Below are 15,183 nucleotides of genomic sequence, written 5' to 3'. Positions count from 1 at the left end.
AAACGTCGTGACGGGTTGTCAGGAACCCGCGCGCCTTGAGCGCCTACGTTCCGGGGAGAAACCGGCAAAATTCCAGCCAACGCGCGTCCCTTTTTCATTAGCTAATCGTACAACATTAACAGCTGTTCGAAAGCATGGCGCCGCGCGGCTCGTTCAAGCCAAAGCCAACCGCGCGGCGCCATGCTAGCGAACAGCCGTTAATGTTGTACGATTCGGCTGTTCGCTAGCATGGCGCCGCGCGGCTCGTTCAAGCCAAAGGCAACCGCGCGGCGCCATGCTAGCGAACAGCCGTTAATGTTGTACGATTCGGCTGTTCGCTAGCATGGCGCCGCGCGGCTCGTTCAAGCCAAAGGCTACCGCGCGGCGCCATGCTAGCGAACAGCCGTTAATGTTGTACGATTCGGCTGTTCGCTAGCATGGCGCCGCGCGGCTCGTTCAAGCCAAAGGCAACCGCGCGGCGCCATGCTAGCAAACAGCCGTTAATGTTGTACAATTAGCACAAAAAAAGGGACGCGCGTTCACTTCGCTGGCGACAATTTCACTCGAACAGAGCAACAAAATGGCGTTCTGGAAAACGCCATCCCGCCGTGTACGTTTTTGACACGCAGGTGGAAGATGATGAAAAAGATCTCGGTAGCGATTTTGTCATTTGGCTCTCATGGGGCAGGAGCCACGTCGAGTGGAAAATCCTCCCGGATTCACGTCAGTAAACAAAGTGACGTGCGACATCGCTGAGTAGCATTCGGCAAAAAAACGTGATTTTGACACCAGCGTCGGAAAAAGAAGATGACTCGGCGCTCACTTGCAGAGTGGGACTTTTTGCTGTTTCATCGCGTCGTGAGGAAAGTTTGGAGTCGAAGTCGGGGGAAGATGGGGCCAATCAAAGCGTACCTCACAAAGACGCTTTCACGCCTCAGCAGGTTTGGGCCCCCCAAGCCAGAAATCTTCGCGATCGGTTAACGAGCACTTTGAGGTGAAAAAAGGCGAGCGGTCGCGTAGCGATGCGGCAGATGACGTTCTCCAAAAAAAAAAAAAAAAAAAAAAAGCGAGCAGTCTGGGAGTTCTCCTCTGGCCACGCCCACCAAGATGAACAATCTTCGGGAAGGCACTCGTCGTTATCTCAGGAAAAGATGAGAAAGAAAAAAAAAATCCCTTTTCATGGGTCATTTGCTGCGCCGCCCAAAGGAGAGCGCTTCTTTTTATCCTTTGCCAAATTTGCGCTCGGCCACTTTTTGGGGGCGCTCTTATCAATTCTTAGCATCTAAATCCAACATCAAAGCGCAGGGACGGTGAACAACGCATCCCATTGTGGCCGTGCGTCGTTTGCTCCGCGGCGTCATCAGCTCCTTGCGCAAATGCTAAAAAAAAAAAATCAAGCTTTCGGGGGAGTGCCAATCGCTTGTTTCGGTCGCTCTGTGAAGCTTTTGGGCTGAAGATGCGACGACGACGCGCGCGGGAAGGGGAGGCGACACGCTCAGCGGGGGGTCCGCTGTCGGATTATCCCCGTTAGTGGGACTCGATTATCAGCTTTGACGGGGAGGAACGATGTCCCAGTTATGTCACAGCCGAGGAAGCTCTTAGTGAAGCGCGTCCCTTTGAAGGAGCTCGAACGCTCATCTCGTCGCCGCGGGGGTGAAATTTCAGCCCCTGGGCCGCAGTTTGGACACCGGCCAAAAAGTGAAACTCGCACACGCCGCGGGCTAGCGGAGGCGCTTCCGCCGTAGCGCTTCGAGCCGCCGGAAGAGGCGCGCGCAGATGGCCGCCCGGCGCTGATCAGCGATGGGGAAGGAAGCCTTCTGCTGGGCCGCGGGTGCGCATGGCCGAGCGCGACGGGTTGTCACGCTACATTTAAGATACATCCATGTGGGAGAGGCGCGTCCGCGGGTGAGCGGCGAAAGAAGGGAAGAGGGAAGCGCTACAAATGCTACATTGTACGCCGCCTCGTAATTGACGAGCTATTTGGAAAGGATCCCGCTCACGGGCAGCCGCGGTAACGTCGTAGCTCCCTAAAGGCCGCGCCGGTAAATAATTGAGCGAGCCTTTACCGCTCCTCAAGGCGTACCGCTTCCAAAAATCCATTTCAATCCTGTGGAGGACTTTTGCGGTTTGTACCGCTTATCTCCCGTGTTGGGAAAGGATGACGGCCGTGCTTTCTCACATCGGCGCAGCGCCCGACTAGCTTCAATTCAGCTGGTTCTTTTGTTGGTGCCTCGAGGTTTCCTCGAGAAAGTATCTCGTTGCTGAACAAGAGCCCTCTTGCAAATATCCGACCTTCTCCGTCCCCGATTCTGTCCGTAGACGTGTTCTCGAATCTCTCTGGGCGATATGTTTTGACATCTTTGCTCACGTCCCCCAGCTTCCATCGTCATCGGCAAATGGTGGTGTGAGATGGAGCCGTGTCTGGAGGGAGAAGAGTGCAAGACTCTGCCCGACAATTCCGGATGGATGTGCTCCTCCGGGAATAAAATCAAGACCACAAGGGTGAGACCCTCCACGCATGAGTCGGCGGCGGCGCACGTGTTGGTCGACCTCCCAGCAAAACATTTGAGCCATGCGCGCAGCCAAACACATCCTTGCGGTGAAATTTCCATGACGCGGGATTCTTTTTATTTCTATATTTATTTGCTGCGCTGCGGACGCGTGCAAAAATAATGATGGGCGTTAAGTCCGCCGAGCCAGCGGTCCCGCCCACCGCCATAGATCGCTCGCCCCATTTCTATTGGTTGAAACAACTCGCTACCTTAACGCCATCAGCGTTTTTTGTAATTTTTTACAAAGGGAGGGGGGTGTTTGTTTGTTGAATGCTTGGTGACAATGACTTTAAAATCGAGACAATTTTGACGTGGGGGGGCCGGGGGGAGGCAGCCAGTGACGTCAACACCACGCGGGGCTTCTCAAGGTTGTCCCGTAGACTTGCACCAATCCAAAAAGGATTTGACCGGATGGGGTCGTTACTACATGTCCAGTCCAGAGTGCAACTTTATCCGGGAGGGGGTCAGCATTTTTACTTTGCATCCATCACCCGTTCACTACGAGAGCCCCCATGAGCACATCGTTTGTTGACTTGACAATCCAATACATGCTGATTTCACAACAGCGGCAACAAAGCGCTTAACAAAACAGTCAACATCAAGTCAAATAATCAACACAACACATAACATCAAAAACACGGACGGTCGTGCAGTCCTGACAAGGTCAAAGGTGTTATGATAAAACATTCAACATAGAGTTTAACCTATCAAAAGTTTTAAAGGGCAAAGGTCAGACATAAATAAAGTCAGTGCAAATGTTCTACATGCGATCGAAAATTCTGCGAGTGACGCGGCTCCAAACGGTGACGCTCGAGGCCGCTTTTCCGTCCAATACCCACATTGTCCTTTTCTCTCAACCCTCTGTTTGCAGAACACCCAGCCGTACTCCCCCTTTTAGCCTCCGCAAGCAAAACGCAGAGGAAACGTCAAGCGAAACCGAGCTGCATTCTCGCTTCTCTAAAGGTTAGTCTGTCTCAAGCTGTTTTTGATTTTGTTTTTTTTTTTCCCGCCGCCCTCGCGCCTCAGCGGCGTCAGGCGGTGAAAGTGGCAGCGGGTTCATGTTGGGTGCCGTCGCCGTTGACCCAAATACGTAAAAGTCATCAAGGCTGCGCACGATTGGGCGGGCGGGCGTGACGCAAATCCCCCAAGGCGGCGCCGCCAGACGTTCTCTCACCCGCGCACCCGCACCCGTCGGCTGTTTTCTTCTCGCTGCGGAGTGCGCAATACGATGTCTACCTTCTTTCCCTTTGTTCCGCATCCCCCCCGGTGGCGTTTTTTGGGTGACCGCGCGGGTGCGCTGGCGGTTGCGCGCGCCGCTGTGCCAATCCTATTTGGAAGTAATCTGCGCCGCGCCGCTTCCTGTTGTTCTCTGTGTGCCTGCGCCAGTTGCGAGTACACACTCCCGTTTGATGTATCGGATAACAGAGAGCGCCGTCTGCCTTTGTTGTGCGCGAATATGCTCCGATGTGTACTCAAGAAGCCCGGGCGGGCCCGCTTGGTTTCACTTTGCGTCCTCTTGACACGGCGATCCTCTTACGTGGCTCTCACCGCCGCCGCCGCACTCCGCCGAAGGCCTTTGATCCGGCACTCCGCTCTCGTCTTTGATCCCATGTCCTCATTCGCCGTCCTTGTGAAACCCGAATGGCCTCATTTGCGTTTGCTCCGTCGTGAGCTGGAAAAGCGGCGATTGTTTCTTTTCTCACAAGAGGATTGATGGAACGGCGGGTTGCAAGCGCGCAAAGTGCGGCGGCGCTCGTTTGCTAGAGATTGGCCGCCCGGCGCCTGACATGCGTCTTTCTCCTTCTGTTTGTGGATGTTGCTTGTTGTTTGCTCCGTAGCAGCAGACAGACAAGACAAAACAGACTTTTTTTTTTTTTGTGCACGGAAAGGCCGTGGAGCAGCTTCCAAAACGTTTCACGTCTTAAAAGATGATTTATCCGCCAATGGCCGCATTCCATTGTCGTCGCAGTCAAATGAGCACCCCGACATGTTTCGGACGCGGCCATTCTTAACACGCTTCGCACCGAAGGATAATCTTAGAGGACAATTTTACAACGCATAAGATCGTGGCAGAGGTTGAGACCAAAGTAGCCCGACTGTCTGATGCCGACCAAAAAAGAATAATTAAAACCCCCCCCCCCCATCAGTATGTCACAGTTGACTCGGCTCTTCTACACGTGATGCAAATTTCTTTGGAGGACCAGAGGGCACATGTTGATGCAATAAAGCATTCAGGGATGAAATGGAGCCCAGCTGTCAGACCTGCCGGCAGACGTACAACCGGAGAGGAGCTTTTTTTTTTTTTTTTTTTTGGAAAGTGGGTTGAAATTGAGCAAAGTAGCTTCCATTAGAAATTCTCTTCCAACCTCTTTGTTTGAAACCCCGAGGACCGTCACATGCGTAAAACTCCGTTTGCCAGCCCCACGCTTTTACGGCTTTGGGCGTGTAACGTCTGCAGCACGTCGATTTGAGCCTCGGCGGCTTACCGAAGTGCGGCCTCAAACGTCACCTCGCTCAATCGCGCGCGCACACCTGCCAAAGCCGCCTCCAAATGTCACTGCCGCACTGTTGTTGTTTGAGATTGTGACATTTAAGAATTGGCTCCGTGTGCGCGCGTGGGCCTCCAGGTGCGTTCTTAATAGAATGAGTACAGAAAAGAAAAGACGTGAAAAGTGACTCCAAAATCAATACAATGGAGGCTTGAAATCCTTCAAGTTGGGATTCAGCCCCAAAATGGCAACACGCTTTTTCAATATTTTTTTTGTAGCAAGCGAGCGATGTGAAAACACACCTTGATTGCTCCGCCTTCCCGAGCTCGGAGTATATCATGTGATTGTACGCGGCAAGCCAACGGGTGACCCTTTTTCCCACCACGTTTGCGCTCGTGCCGCGACTCGCGTTTGCTCCGCTTCTTTCTTTTCCCACCTTGCGGAATCGGCTCGAGCTTCGCGGCTTGAAAACCGGTGGTGAAGAAAGACATCAGCCTCGGCGGACTCTTAGCTCCGAGCTAAGTCGCCTCGCAGATGCTAACAGTCGAGCGGGGCCCCCGCTGGCATTTCGTGAAGAAGCCCAAAGTCATTTTAGCCGTTTGGAAAAAGCCTCGGCTGCGTTTGGCTGGTTTACGAGACGGCGCAGGCGAAGGCGCGACGGTTCCGCGAGACGGCGCAGGCAGAGGCGCGACGGTTCCGCGAAACGTTCCTTTGTGCGCGCGCAGCTCCGACTGGAAGCAGCCTGTGCGTTTTTTTGTTGTTTTTTTTTTTCCTGGAGATTGTTTCCTTTTGTCTGAGCCGTCTGTTTTTAGTAACTGCGGGACGCAGCGGGAGGCGAGACGGGGCGCCGCATCAGCAGGAAACGGTTCAAAAGACTCCCGTTGTTTGTGAGAGCGATTCCTCGGGGCCTAATCCGTGTACACTTTTTGTCCTTTTTTGTTCTAGCTAAGCACTCGTGCGTGTGCTTAGCTTACCTTCTCCTTTGCTCCCTTGCGTTGCAGATTCATCCCAGGACCTAAGGAGGAGCTCCCTTGGCAGGACTCTGCGCCAGCCCTTTTCTCCTCGGCTCCCCTTTCTCGGTGTAAAAACGATGACATCCAAACGCCGGCGACCGGATTACCCGGGACCAGAGAACGGATAGCCGGCTCCATAAAACAGCTTTGCTGGCGCCGCGCCAAGGATTTCAACCCGCACTAATCCCCCCCCCCCCCCCCGTTTGATGGAGGAGCCCCGTTCGGTCGACCCTTTTCCCGCTCACTGGGTGCGGCGCGCTTGAACCGAGGCAGCCGGGTCGGGGTCATTCTGAGGTCGTCTGAACGTGATGCAAAGACTTTGACCGCGCACGTCCGTCCAGAGGCTAAAGACGCGGAATAGCTCGCACAAAGGCGGGAAATGACCCCGAGGACATTTTCTCTCGAGCCGCCTTTGTGTCGGACTTGCTTTCCGAAGGCGGCTTTTCTCGGGACTGCCTCCGAAGTGGGGAAGCGTGAGCAGCCTATCAGGAGTGGATTGAGATTTTTCTTTTTGAGGGGACTCCGAGCTCCGCCCTGATGGCCGACACCTTTGTGGCCACTCGGGAACATCGGATTTGACTTCTTGACCTTGACGGCATGTACATTCATTCTCCAGCTCTACTTTTCTTTGTGTGGAAGGACACGTGTGCGTTTGCGTGTGTGTGTGTGTGTGCGTGTGTGTGTCGATATAAATAAAATCCATATACGGCAATTCATTCAAGTGAAAAGCCCGACATTGATGTGCATAACTGCGACGGCTTCATTTGTCCTGAAAAAGATGAAAATAAGTGAGTGTGATCTGTCAGCGGTCCTTTTGCAGTGTTGCCGCGACAATTTAGGTGCAAGATTCCCAAATGCAGAGCGCTGGTATTGACAAGCGCAGACAAAAATGCACCGTCATGCCCTCGGAGCGATCCGAGGACATTGCGGGGGAGAGCCTCCTGAGAAATAAAAAAATGCTTTTCCATTGCGATTCGCAGTCTGCGGCTTCCTTTACCTGCGGCGACGGACGCGTGACGAAAATGACCACGGGACTGGTCGTAGCATGGCGTCTTTTGCGCGTTGTAAAGAGGCGTTTTGCTAGCACGAATGAGCGGTCGGCATCAACACGTGGCGGTGTGGCTCCTGGGCGTGGACACACCAAAATTGGGTCGCGCTTCACTTAGGCCACTCCCATGCTCACAGGCCGCTTTGATCAGGACGGGCGATTGGACGATTCATCCGGGCGATTGGAATCAAGATTTCCAATCTGGTGCCGGGCCAACGACGAGATGATTTCGATATTGAGCCCTCGCCTGCTCACGTGAGAGCAGAATTTGTCTACATTTTTCCCAATGTGACAAATTCTGCTGAAAAGTGGTCAGAGTAGGAGGGGCTTCCAAACGACGGCCCGTTGACGCTTTCTCGTCTCGTATAAAGAGATGAATGTGGCCACCGCGCCTCAGAGAAACCGCTTGGCTGGTGTCTCGCTGTGAGGCTGATGCAAGTGTTTGGGGGCCCCGTGTCAGAAATCAAGCCGCGTTCTTGCTTCCGGCCCCGATTTTCGGTGAATTTTTCATGCATTGTTGATCTGGAGCGGCCCGGTAGTCCAGTGGTTAGCACGTGGGCTTCACAGTGCAGAGGTACCGGGTTCGATTCCAGCTCCGGCCTTCCCTGTGTGGAGTTTGCATGTTCTCCCCGGGCCTGCGTGGGTTTTCTCCGGGTGCTCCGGTTTCCTCCCACATTCCAAAAAAACATGCGTGGCAGGCTGATTGGACGCTCTAAATTGTCCCTAGGTGTGAGTGTGAGCGTGGATGGTTGTTCGTCTCTGTATGCCCTGCGATTGGCTGGCAACCGATTCAGGGTGTCCCCCGCCTACTGCCCGGAGACGGCTGGGATGGGCTCCAGCACCCCCCGCGACCCTAGTGAGGATCAAGCGGCTCGGAAGATGAATGAATGAATGAATGAATGAATGTTGATCTGGATGCCCAAAAGACGGAGGCTTGCAGCCGAGGGAGGCCCCCGCTCCATTTTCAGCAGAGTCGACGCAAATACGATATGAAATGCTCGTCTGACTTCAAGAGCTTTTGCCCCCTCCCTCCCCCTTGGAGCGCTCTTGCCATCCAAACGTCATTATCTCGTCGTCGTCGGCGTCGTCGGCTGCTTCACGCGAGCTGTAATTTAGGCGAGCGCATGATTGTCAAAGTTGCGTTGCGCAATTATAGTCGTTATGCTCATACTTCATTGGCGCCTTTCCAAAGAACGTTTACAGGACCCGGCCAACGGATGTCATCCGGTTGCATGAGCGCAAACCTTTCGGAAAAGAAGAAGGGCCTGGGTTGCCTAGCAACCGCGTGACAGGGTTTACGCCGCCTCTGGCCCAAAATCAGCCGCCGATGGCTCCAGCTCACCCGCGACTCTTAATGAGCACGGGTGGCGCAGGCACATGGCTGGGAATTAATGACGGGCTTGCGTGGAAGTTGATTGCCACCGCTGGAAAATGTCGCTCTTGATGGGTCCCCCCGCGACCGCTCGCCTTTCAACTTTCTAGTTCCCGGCAAACTCTCCAAATCTTAAGCGCCACGCGATCTGGCGAACTCTCAGTCGCTCTTGCCATGCGGACGAGCTCACATCAGACATCAATGGAGCACCCTTGGAAAGCAAAATGGCTTCCGAGTGCTCGCTAAAAAAAGGTCTTGAGATGAAATGTCAAGAATATTTCCTTTTTCGTGTCATTTGCTGTTGTTTTTTTCATGACATCAAGACGTATCTGGGACTGAATGCCTGGATTCTTTAAAAAAAAAAAAAAAATCCTCGGCAGGGAATGAGTTTTCATTCAGGAAGTTCTCCCGAGTATTGGTGAAGCGCTTTTGGGCATATCTCCAGTCTCGTATTCCTTTACCGAGCTTCCGACCTCGGCTTCCTGGTCATTGGCAGGCAAGCGTGGTGAAGACGAAACGGAGGTAGAGTCGACTTTTTCCAGAGGTCACAACATTGGAGAAGTCGTGAAAGCAACAGTCCGCAGCCTTCGGGCGGCTTTCCGCAAACAGAAAACTTTCACCGTCAGTCCAAAGCGGCCCACGCAGCAAAAAAAAAAAAAACAGTTCACTTCTTGGCAAGTGGAAACTTTTGACAACGTCCAGAAAGAAACGAGCTTGCTTATGCACCGGAAGAGGACGGCGCGACCTTTCGTTTGATGGTCACCCTTTGGAGGCAAAAGGGTGATTGGGCGCCATTGCTTAACCGAGACGGGCGAGAGCTCACAGCTGTTCTCTGGGCTTGTATCCGAGTGCCGGAGTGACATTTGATGTGGCTTAGCGTAATCCGCTACGGAGGTGCTAATACGCACATGGATTTGAGCAACAAAAGCGAGGCGGCGCAGCTCAACGCCCCTCATCATCATCATCATCATCATCATCTCCGTGGGCGAGAATGTCACGGAGCAGAAAGCAATTTCGATGGGTGTGACTGTCCAGAGCTTTGCTCTTTCGTATTCCCTCCCCCGCCGCCTTGATCCTCCCAAACAAACACGATGCTGTCTTGCTCAAGACGCTAACGGCGGTGGAAGACGTATATAAACACGCAGTGATGTCTTGTTAACTCGTCAGTGATGCCCTCTAGTTTCTTAATGCTATTACTCATTTAGCCACTAGAGGGAAGCAGTACTCTATGAAAAATCACTCACCAGTCTACGAGACCTCAGTCAATGCAACACGTGTTCCATTGCGCCCAACCTGCGGGCCAGACGGCACTGATTTTATGACGGGGGGCCGAGGGCCGGATGAAAGTCGACCGCGGGCCGGATTTGGCCCCCGGGCCGGACTTTGGACATGCCTGCCTTAAAAGGTGCTGAAATAATCACCGATGACCGAGATCATTGTGAAATGACCATAGTCATTCTCATGGTCAACGCAAAGCTCCAAGATGGACTTGTTGGGTTCGAAAAGGTCATCCGCAGTCGTAATTGTATTTTTTTTTTTTCAGCGCTGTGCCAGTTGGAAATTTGTTTTTCTTTTTCTTCCGCGACGGTAACACGTTTCTCGTCCCCGTCTTTCCTCACACTTACTTACTTGCATAATTCACATCCCAGTAGGTCCCGCTGCACAAAGCCCATAATATGTCACCATTTGGCACAGCATCGACTTCGGCAAAGGTCGCGGCGTATCTTTCCGCTCGGACCGACTGACTTCATATTGAACAGCGTTGGGCGTGAATACAAATGTCCCTCGGGGCACAAATTCTATTCTATTGTCAAAAGGCGGCCGCATTGAACAACGCCGTTTGACGTACGACGCATGAAAAGCGGCCTTTGTGGTGGATGTTAAGCCAATAGGAAAAGAAATGTATTTGAAAGCTTCTCCGGGTGAGAAATTGAAATTGCCACACGCTTTTACACGACACGCTGCCGGCTCATGCAGGGGGGGGGGCGGGGCCCCATGCCGCCGCTTTCACTTCACATATCGGCACTCGGGGCATTTAAACGCGCTCGGCCTGCCCCTACCTGGCTATAAATGAATGTCCGGACCGCGTCATCGAAGACTCTGCGCCTCTCCGCCCCCCCCAATTTGAGCAGCGGCAGAATTGCTTTGACGATACAAACGGGACATATTGTTACGGCGTGACGGCTCCGTTGGCGTTTGTCGATTGCCCCCGATGAGCGATGAACGTGATGGAAGCGGATGGGAAAATGGACACGAGATGTCATTTTATCAAAGTTGAGCGCTGAATTTCCAAGTGCGGGGTTTCGGGTGATCTGGAGCCCATCCCCGAGCCGCCGCCGAGCTTACCTTGAAAGCTCACCTCTGCTTTAATCGCATTCATCACACTTGCTCATCCATCCATCCATCCATCATCTACCGCTTATCCGGGGCCGGGTCGCGGGGGCAACAGCTTTAGCAGGGAAGCCCAGACTTCCCTCTCCCTAGCTACTTCTTCCAGCTCTCCCCGGGGGATCCCGAGGCGTTCCCAGGCAAGCTGGGTGACATAGTCTCTCCAGCGTGTCCTGGGTCTTCCTCGGGGTCTCCTCCTGGTGGGACATGACCGGAACACCTCACCGGGGAGGCGCTCTGGGGCATCCGAATCAGATGCCCAAGCCACCTCATCTGGCTCCTCTCGATGTGGAGGAGAAGCGGCTCGACTCGGAGCCCCTCCCGGATGACTGAGCTTCTCACCTTATCTCTAAGGGAGAGCCCGGACACCCTGCGGAGACACTTGCTGATGCCAAATCAAATCCCTTTAAACCCCCCCCCCCCCCCCGCTTGCACAAATAATTTGTGTAGCCAAGTTGAGTTGGCAGTCAGAGGCGGCATCATTCGACAGGACCAGACTCTGAAGCCTCCTACAAGATGTAATTAAGGGAATTAATAAGGTGTCAGCCCCCCTTTCACAGGGTGCCCCCGTCTGATGATTAATCGAGCCTGGGCTAATTTGATTTGTGGCGAGGAAACGGATGACTCGCAGTGAGGAGAGCCCGACTCGGCGGCGCGTGGCATTTGTAAAACACGAGGAGCCCTGGTCCTCAGGAACAAACGTCCATACGAAGAGCCGTCTCTCGCCCCAATCGACAACGCCGCCAGTATCTCGCCCCCTGGAAATCATGGCCGCCACCTTTAAAGTGCCTGCCTTGCAAACGAGCTCTCCTCTGAACAAAACGGACGTGCAGCCAGGTGAAAATGAGTCCCCATCATCGTTGCTTCCTGACTGGATGGATGGTTTGTTGTCCCGAGCAACCGACTCGCAGCGACTCAATTATGTTTCCTAGCGTAGCCGCTAGCGACAGATTTCCATCGGTGGCATTCCAACCACTTTGCCCCCATGCTGGCACAATGCTGAAAGACCGTCGACCGTGTCTTTGGTGTAAAGGGGAAGAAAATGTGAAACAAACGTTTCTTGTCAAACAAAGCTCGTCTTCTTCTTGTAATAAAAGCCACCGAACAAGCATGTCGGATCGTCCCCATCACTGCCCTGGGTTTCCGCTGACATTTTTATTGAGATCCCAGCACACGCGATGGAAGACGGTGCCATGAGCATCTCGGGGAGCAAAGCAACTTTTTCACATTGCTGCAAAAAGGCAGCAAAGAGGCGTGACAGCTGCCAACGCGTCTGTTGCAGAGAAATCATTCCGACGGGTTCCCGAGCAAAACGATGCTTTCGGAGTGATTACTCGGCGGTAAAAGCGGCGGCCGGGCTTAAAACGAATGATCCGTCCTTTGAGCTGTGACAAAGCGAGGCCCGGAATCGCTTTTGCGGACCGCATCCGTCAACCGCGTTCATCGTTAGCGGAGGGCTTTATCTGTAAACAGGCCACATCATTAGCAAGTGTAATTGGGTCCATGGAGTGACTTCGGAGAGACGCCTCAGAACATACGCAAGGGCATACTCGCAAACAAGAACAGTGCCGCTAATGGCGTGGCAATGAGATCACATACGCCACATGGAACCATTTTGGGACGAAATTTTGAGCCGAAAAAAAAACGAACATGTATAGTAAGGCGTGTTTTGCCGAAAAAAAAATGACTAAGTATAGTAAGGCGTTTTTAGTTTAAAAAAAAAACGACCATGTATAGTAAGGCGTTTTTAGCCGAAAAAAACCGACCATGTATAGTAAGGCGTTTATGGACAAAAAAAACAACCATGAATAGTAAGGCGTTTTTGGATGAAATTTTTAGCTGAAAAAAACCCACCATGTATAGTAAGGCGTTTTTAGCCCAAAAAAACGACCATGTATAGTAAGGCGTTTATAGCCCAAAAAAACGACCATGTATAGTAAGGCGTTTTTAGCCGAAAAAAACCGACCATGTATAGTAAGGCGTTTTTAGCCGAAAAAAAATTTTCGGCTAAAAACGCCTTACTATACATGGTCGTTTTTTTCTAACCAAAAATGCCTTACTATACATGGTCGTTTTTTTTCGGCTAAAAATTTCATCCAAAAACGCCTTACTATACATGGTCGGTTTTTTTCAGCTAAAAACGCCTTACTATACATGGTCGTTTTTTTCTAACCAAAAATGCCTTACTATACATGGTCGTTTTTTTTCGGCTAAAAATTTCATCCAAAAACGCCTTACTATACATGGTCGGTTTTTTTCAGCTAAAAACGCCTTACTATACATGGTCGGTTTTTTTCGGTTAAAAACGCCTTACTATACATGGTCGTTTTTTTCGAACCAAAAATGCCTTACTATACATGGTCGTTTTTTTCGGACCAAAAATGCCTTACTATACATGGTCGTTTTTTGTTTTTTTTGGTCTAAAAACGCCTTACTATCCATGGTCGTTTTTTTCGGCTAAAAACGCCTTACTATACATGGTCGTTTTTTTTCGGCTAAAAACGCCTTACTATACATGGTCGGTTTTTTTCGGCTAAAAACGCCTTACTATACATGGTCGTTTTTTTCGTCCATAAACGCCTTACTATACATGGTTGTTTTTTTCGGCTAAAAACGCCTTACTATACATGGTCGTTTTTTTCGTCCATAAACGCCTTACTATACATGGTTGTTTTTTTCGGCTAAAAACGCCTTACTATACTTGGTCATTTTTTTTTTCGGCTAAAAACGCCTTACTATACATGGTCATTTTTTTGGGCTAAAAATTTCGTCCAAAAATGCCTTACTATACTTGGTCATTTTTTTTCGGCTAAAAACGCCTTACTATACATGGTCGTTTTTTTCGGCTAAAAATTTTGTCCAAAAATGCCTTACTTTACATGGTCGTTTTTTTTCGGCTAAAAACGCCTTACTATACATGGTCATCCTTTCTTTTTTCTTTTTTTTTTGAAGAGAGAGTAAGAGCAAAAGACGCTGGGGAGCTTGATCGTGCCCCAAAGCCCTTCTCGCTGACATCTTTCTTCTTCCCTCTCCTTCTTTCGCTGTCTCGCGTCATCCACAATATGTGGCGCAATGGATATAATTGCAATAATGCAATTTGCTTTGGAGGCGGATTGAGAGAATAATCGGCGTCAACCCCTGCAAAGTGACAGGCTCGGGATTTAGTGTGGCCAGTGGCTATTGTGAGAAGCGAGCGCTTTCAAGGCGACTGAGCTAATTTCCTCTGATGACCATCTTTGCGCGTTGTCCCCCGTGTCAGCGCAAAGGAACGCGCGACCGTAAGGCGGACGACCGGATGATGTAACCCGCCCACCCGATGCCAAACAAGCGCACGTCTCTCGTAGGGGAAAGGCCACCCACTCAAATCTCTGACTACTACTTCAGGCGCAAAGCCCCAAAGAGTCCTCGCAGGGTTCCAAACGGAAGCTCGGCAGGGAAATCCGAAGAAGGTTGCCGAGAGGAGGGCAAGCATTCGGGAAAGGCGGGCCCATGAATCGCAATGCCGGTGAGGGGGGAGGGAGGGAGGAACGCGTTGCCAAACGAAGGGCCGGCGGCCATTCACGATAGGCGAGAGATCGGGGATGCAAAGCGCCGTTGCCCGACCCCACCGACGATAACGGCCGCTTGGTGCGCACGCGCGCGGTGCGCTCCCGTGTCGTGCACCGCGGGGCTCCTTGTTTATCAGTCCTGTTCACATGGGCCCCGACACGGGCCGCCTCGCCAAGACTGCCGGGCGGCGGCCGCGTTAATGGAGCCTGTCGCTGGAACAAAGACGGCGGTCAATAGAGCCTCCAGTGGCTAATTGCTTGGGAGAGATAAGCCGCTTGGATGACGCGGCGAGGCCGGAGCGAGCCGCTCCGAGGAAGACGTTCGACAATCCCTTTTCGCTCCGCCATCAATATCAGCCCTTTGCAGGGCTCCTGCAAAATTCAGAAGAACGCCACCTCCGATTCTTTTGTTGTTTTTTTTTGCGCAGGGTGTCATTGAATTCTAATGGGCTTTTGTCACATCGGGCGCAGCGTGAGAGCGCGGCTCGCGCAATTAATCCTCGCAGCTTCAGCTGACGACTTTCCGATCGGCGCGGCCGCCGTTCCGTTACGACCAAATTATGCTCCTGAGCGAGCGTAATGAGGATAAAAGCCGCGAATGCGCCGACGTTTGCTTTAGATGATGTTTTTCTGCGCTGCGGGTTAAAGCTGGCTTCGTGTTGATTTGCAATCCGGACCTGGAAGGGATGAGCTCAATTTCAAAGTCGGCAATAACAACATCAACCGTCTGTCAATGCGTGCTGCTCATTGAGGAAACAAAAACGGCAGTCAGGCAGACCTGGAAGGACAAAAGT

The 15,183-nt window shown here is 52.0% G+C and overlaps 2 protein-coding genes across 3 annotated transcripts in view; one reads left to right on the top strand and one right to left on the bottom strand.

Moving 5' to 3' along the window:
• The window catches only part of LOC127607805 (chemokine-like protein TAFA-1), a 55,106-nt gene extending 48,103 nt beyond the window's left edge, over positions 1–7,003 (top strand). The window contains exons 4-6 of one of the 2 annotated variants that reach the window (XM_052076477.1): positions 2,357–2,481; positions 3,403–3,494; positions 6,022–6,999. In XM_052076477.1, the coding sequence (XP_051932437.1) occupies positions 2,357–2,481; positions 3,403–3,429 (152 nt within the window). In that variant the 3' untranslated portion in view covers positions 3,430–3,494; positions 6,022–6,999. Of the gene's footprint in view, positions 1–2,356; positions 2,482–3,402; positions 3,495–6,021 lie in introns of both variants that reach the window. The other variant, XM_052076478.1, reaches the window with a different exon arrangement.
• Positions 1–15,183, bottom strand: part of eogt (EGF domain-specific O-linked N-acetylglucosamine (GlcNAc) transferase) — a 93,308-nt gene that overhangs the window by 51,842 nt on the left and 26,283 nt on the right.

Source organism: Hippocampus zosterae, chromosome 9 (genome assembly GCF_025434085.1).
Source record: "Hippocampus zosterae strain Florida chromosome 9, ASM2543408v3, whole genome shotgun sequence".
Taxonomy (NCBI): domain Eukaryota; kingdom Metazoa; phylum Chordata; class Actinopteri; order Syngnathiformes; family Syngnathidae; genus Hippocampus; species Hippocampus zosterae.
Note: the sequence above shows the minus strand (reverse complement) of the source record. Positions and strands in the feature narration are given on the sequence as shown.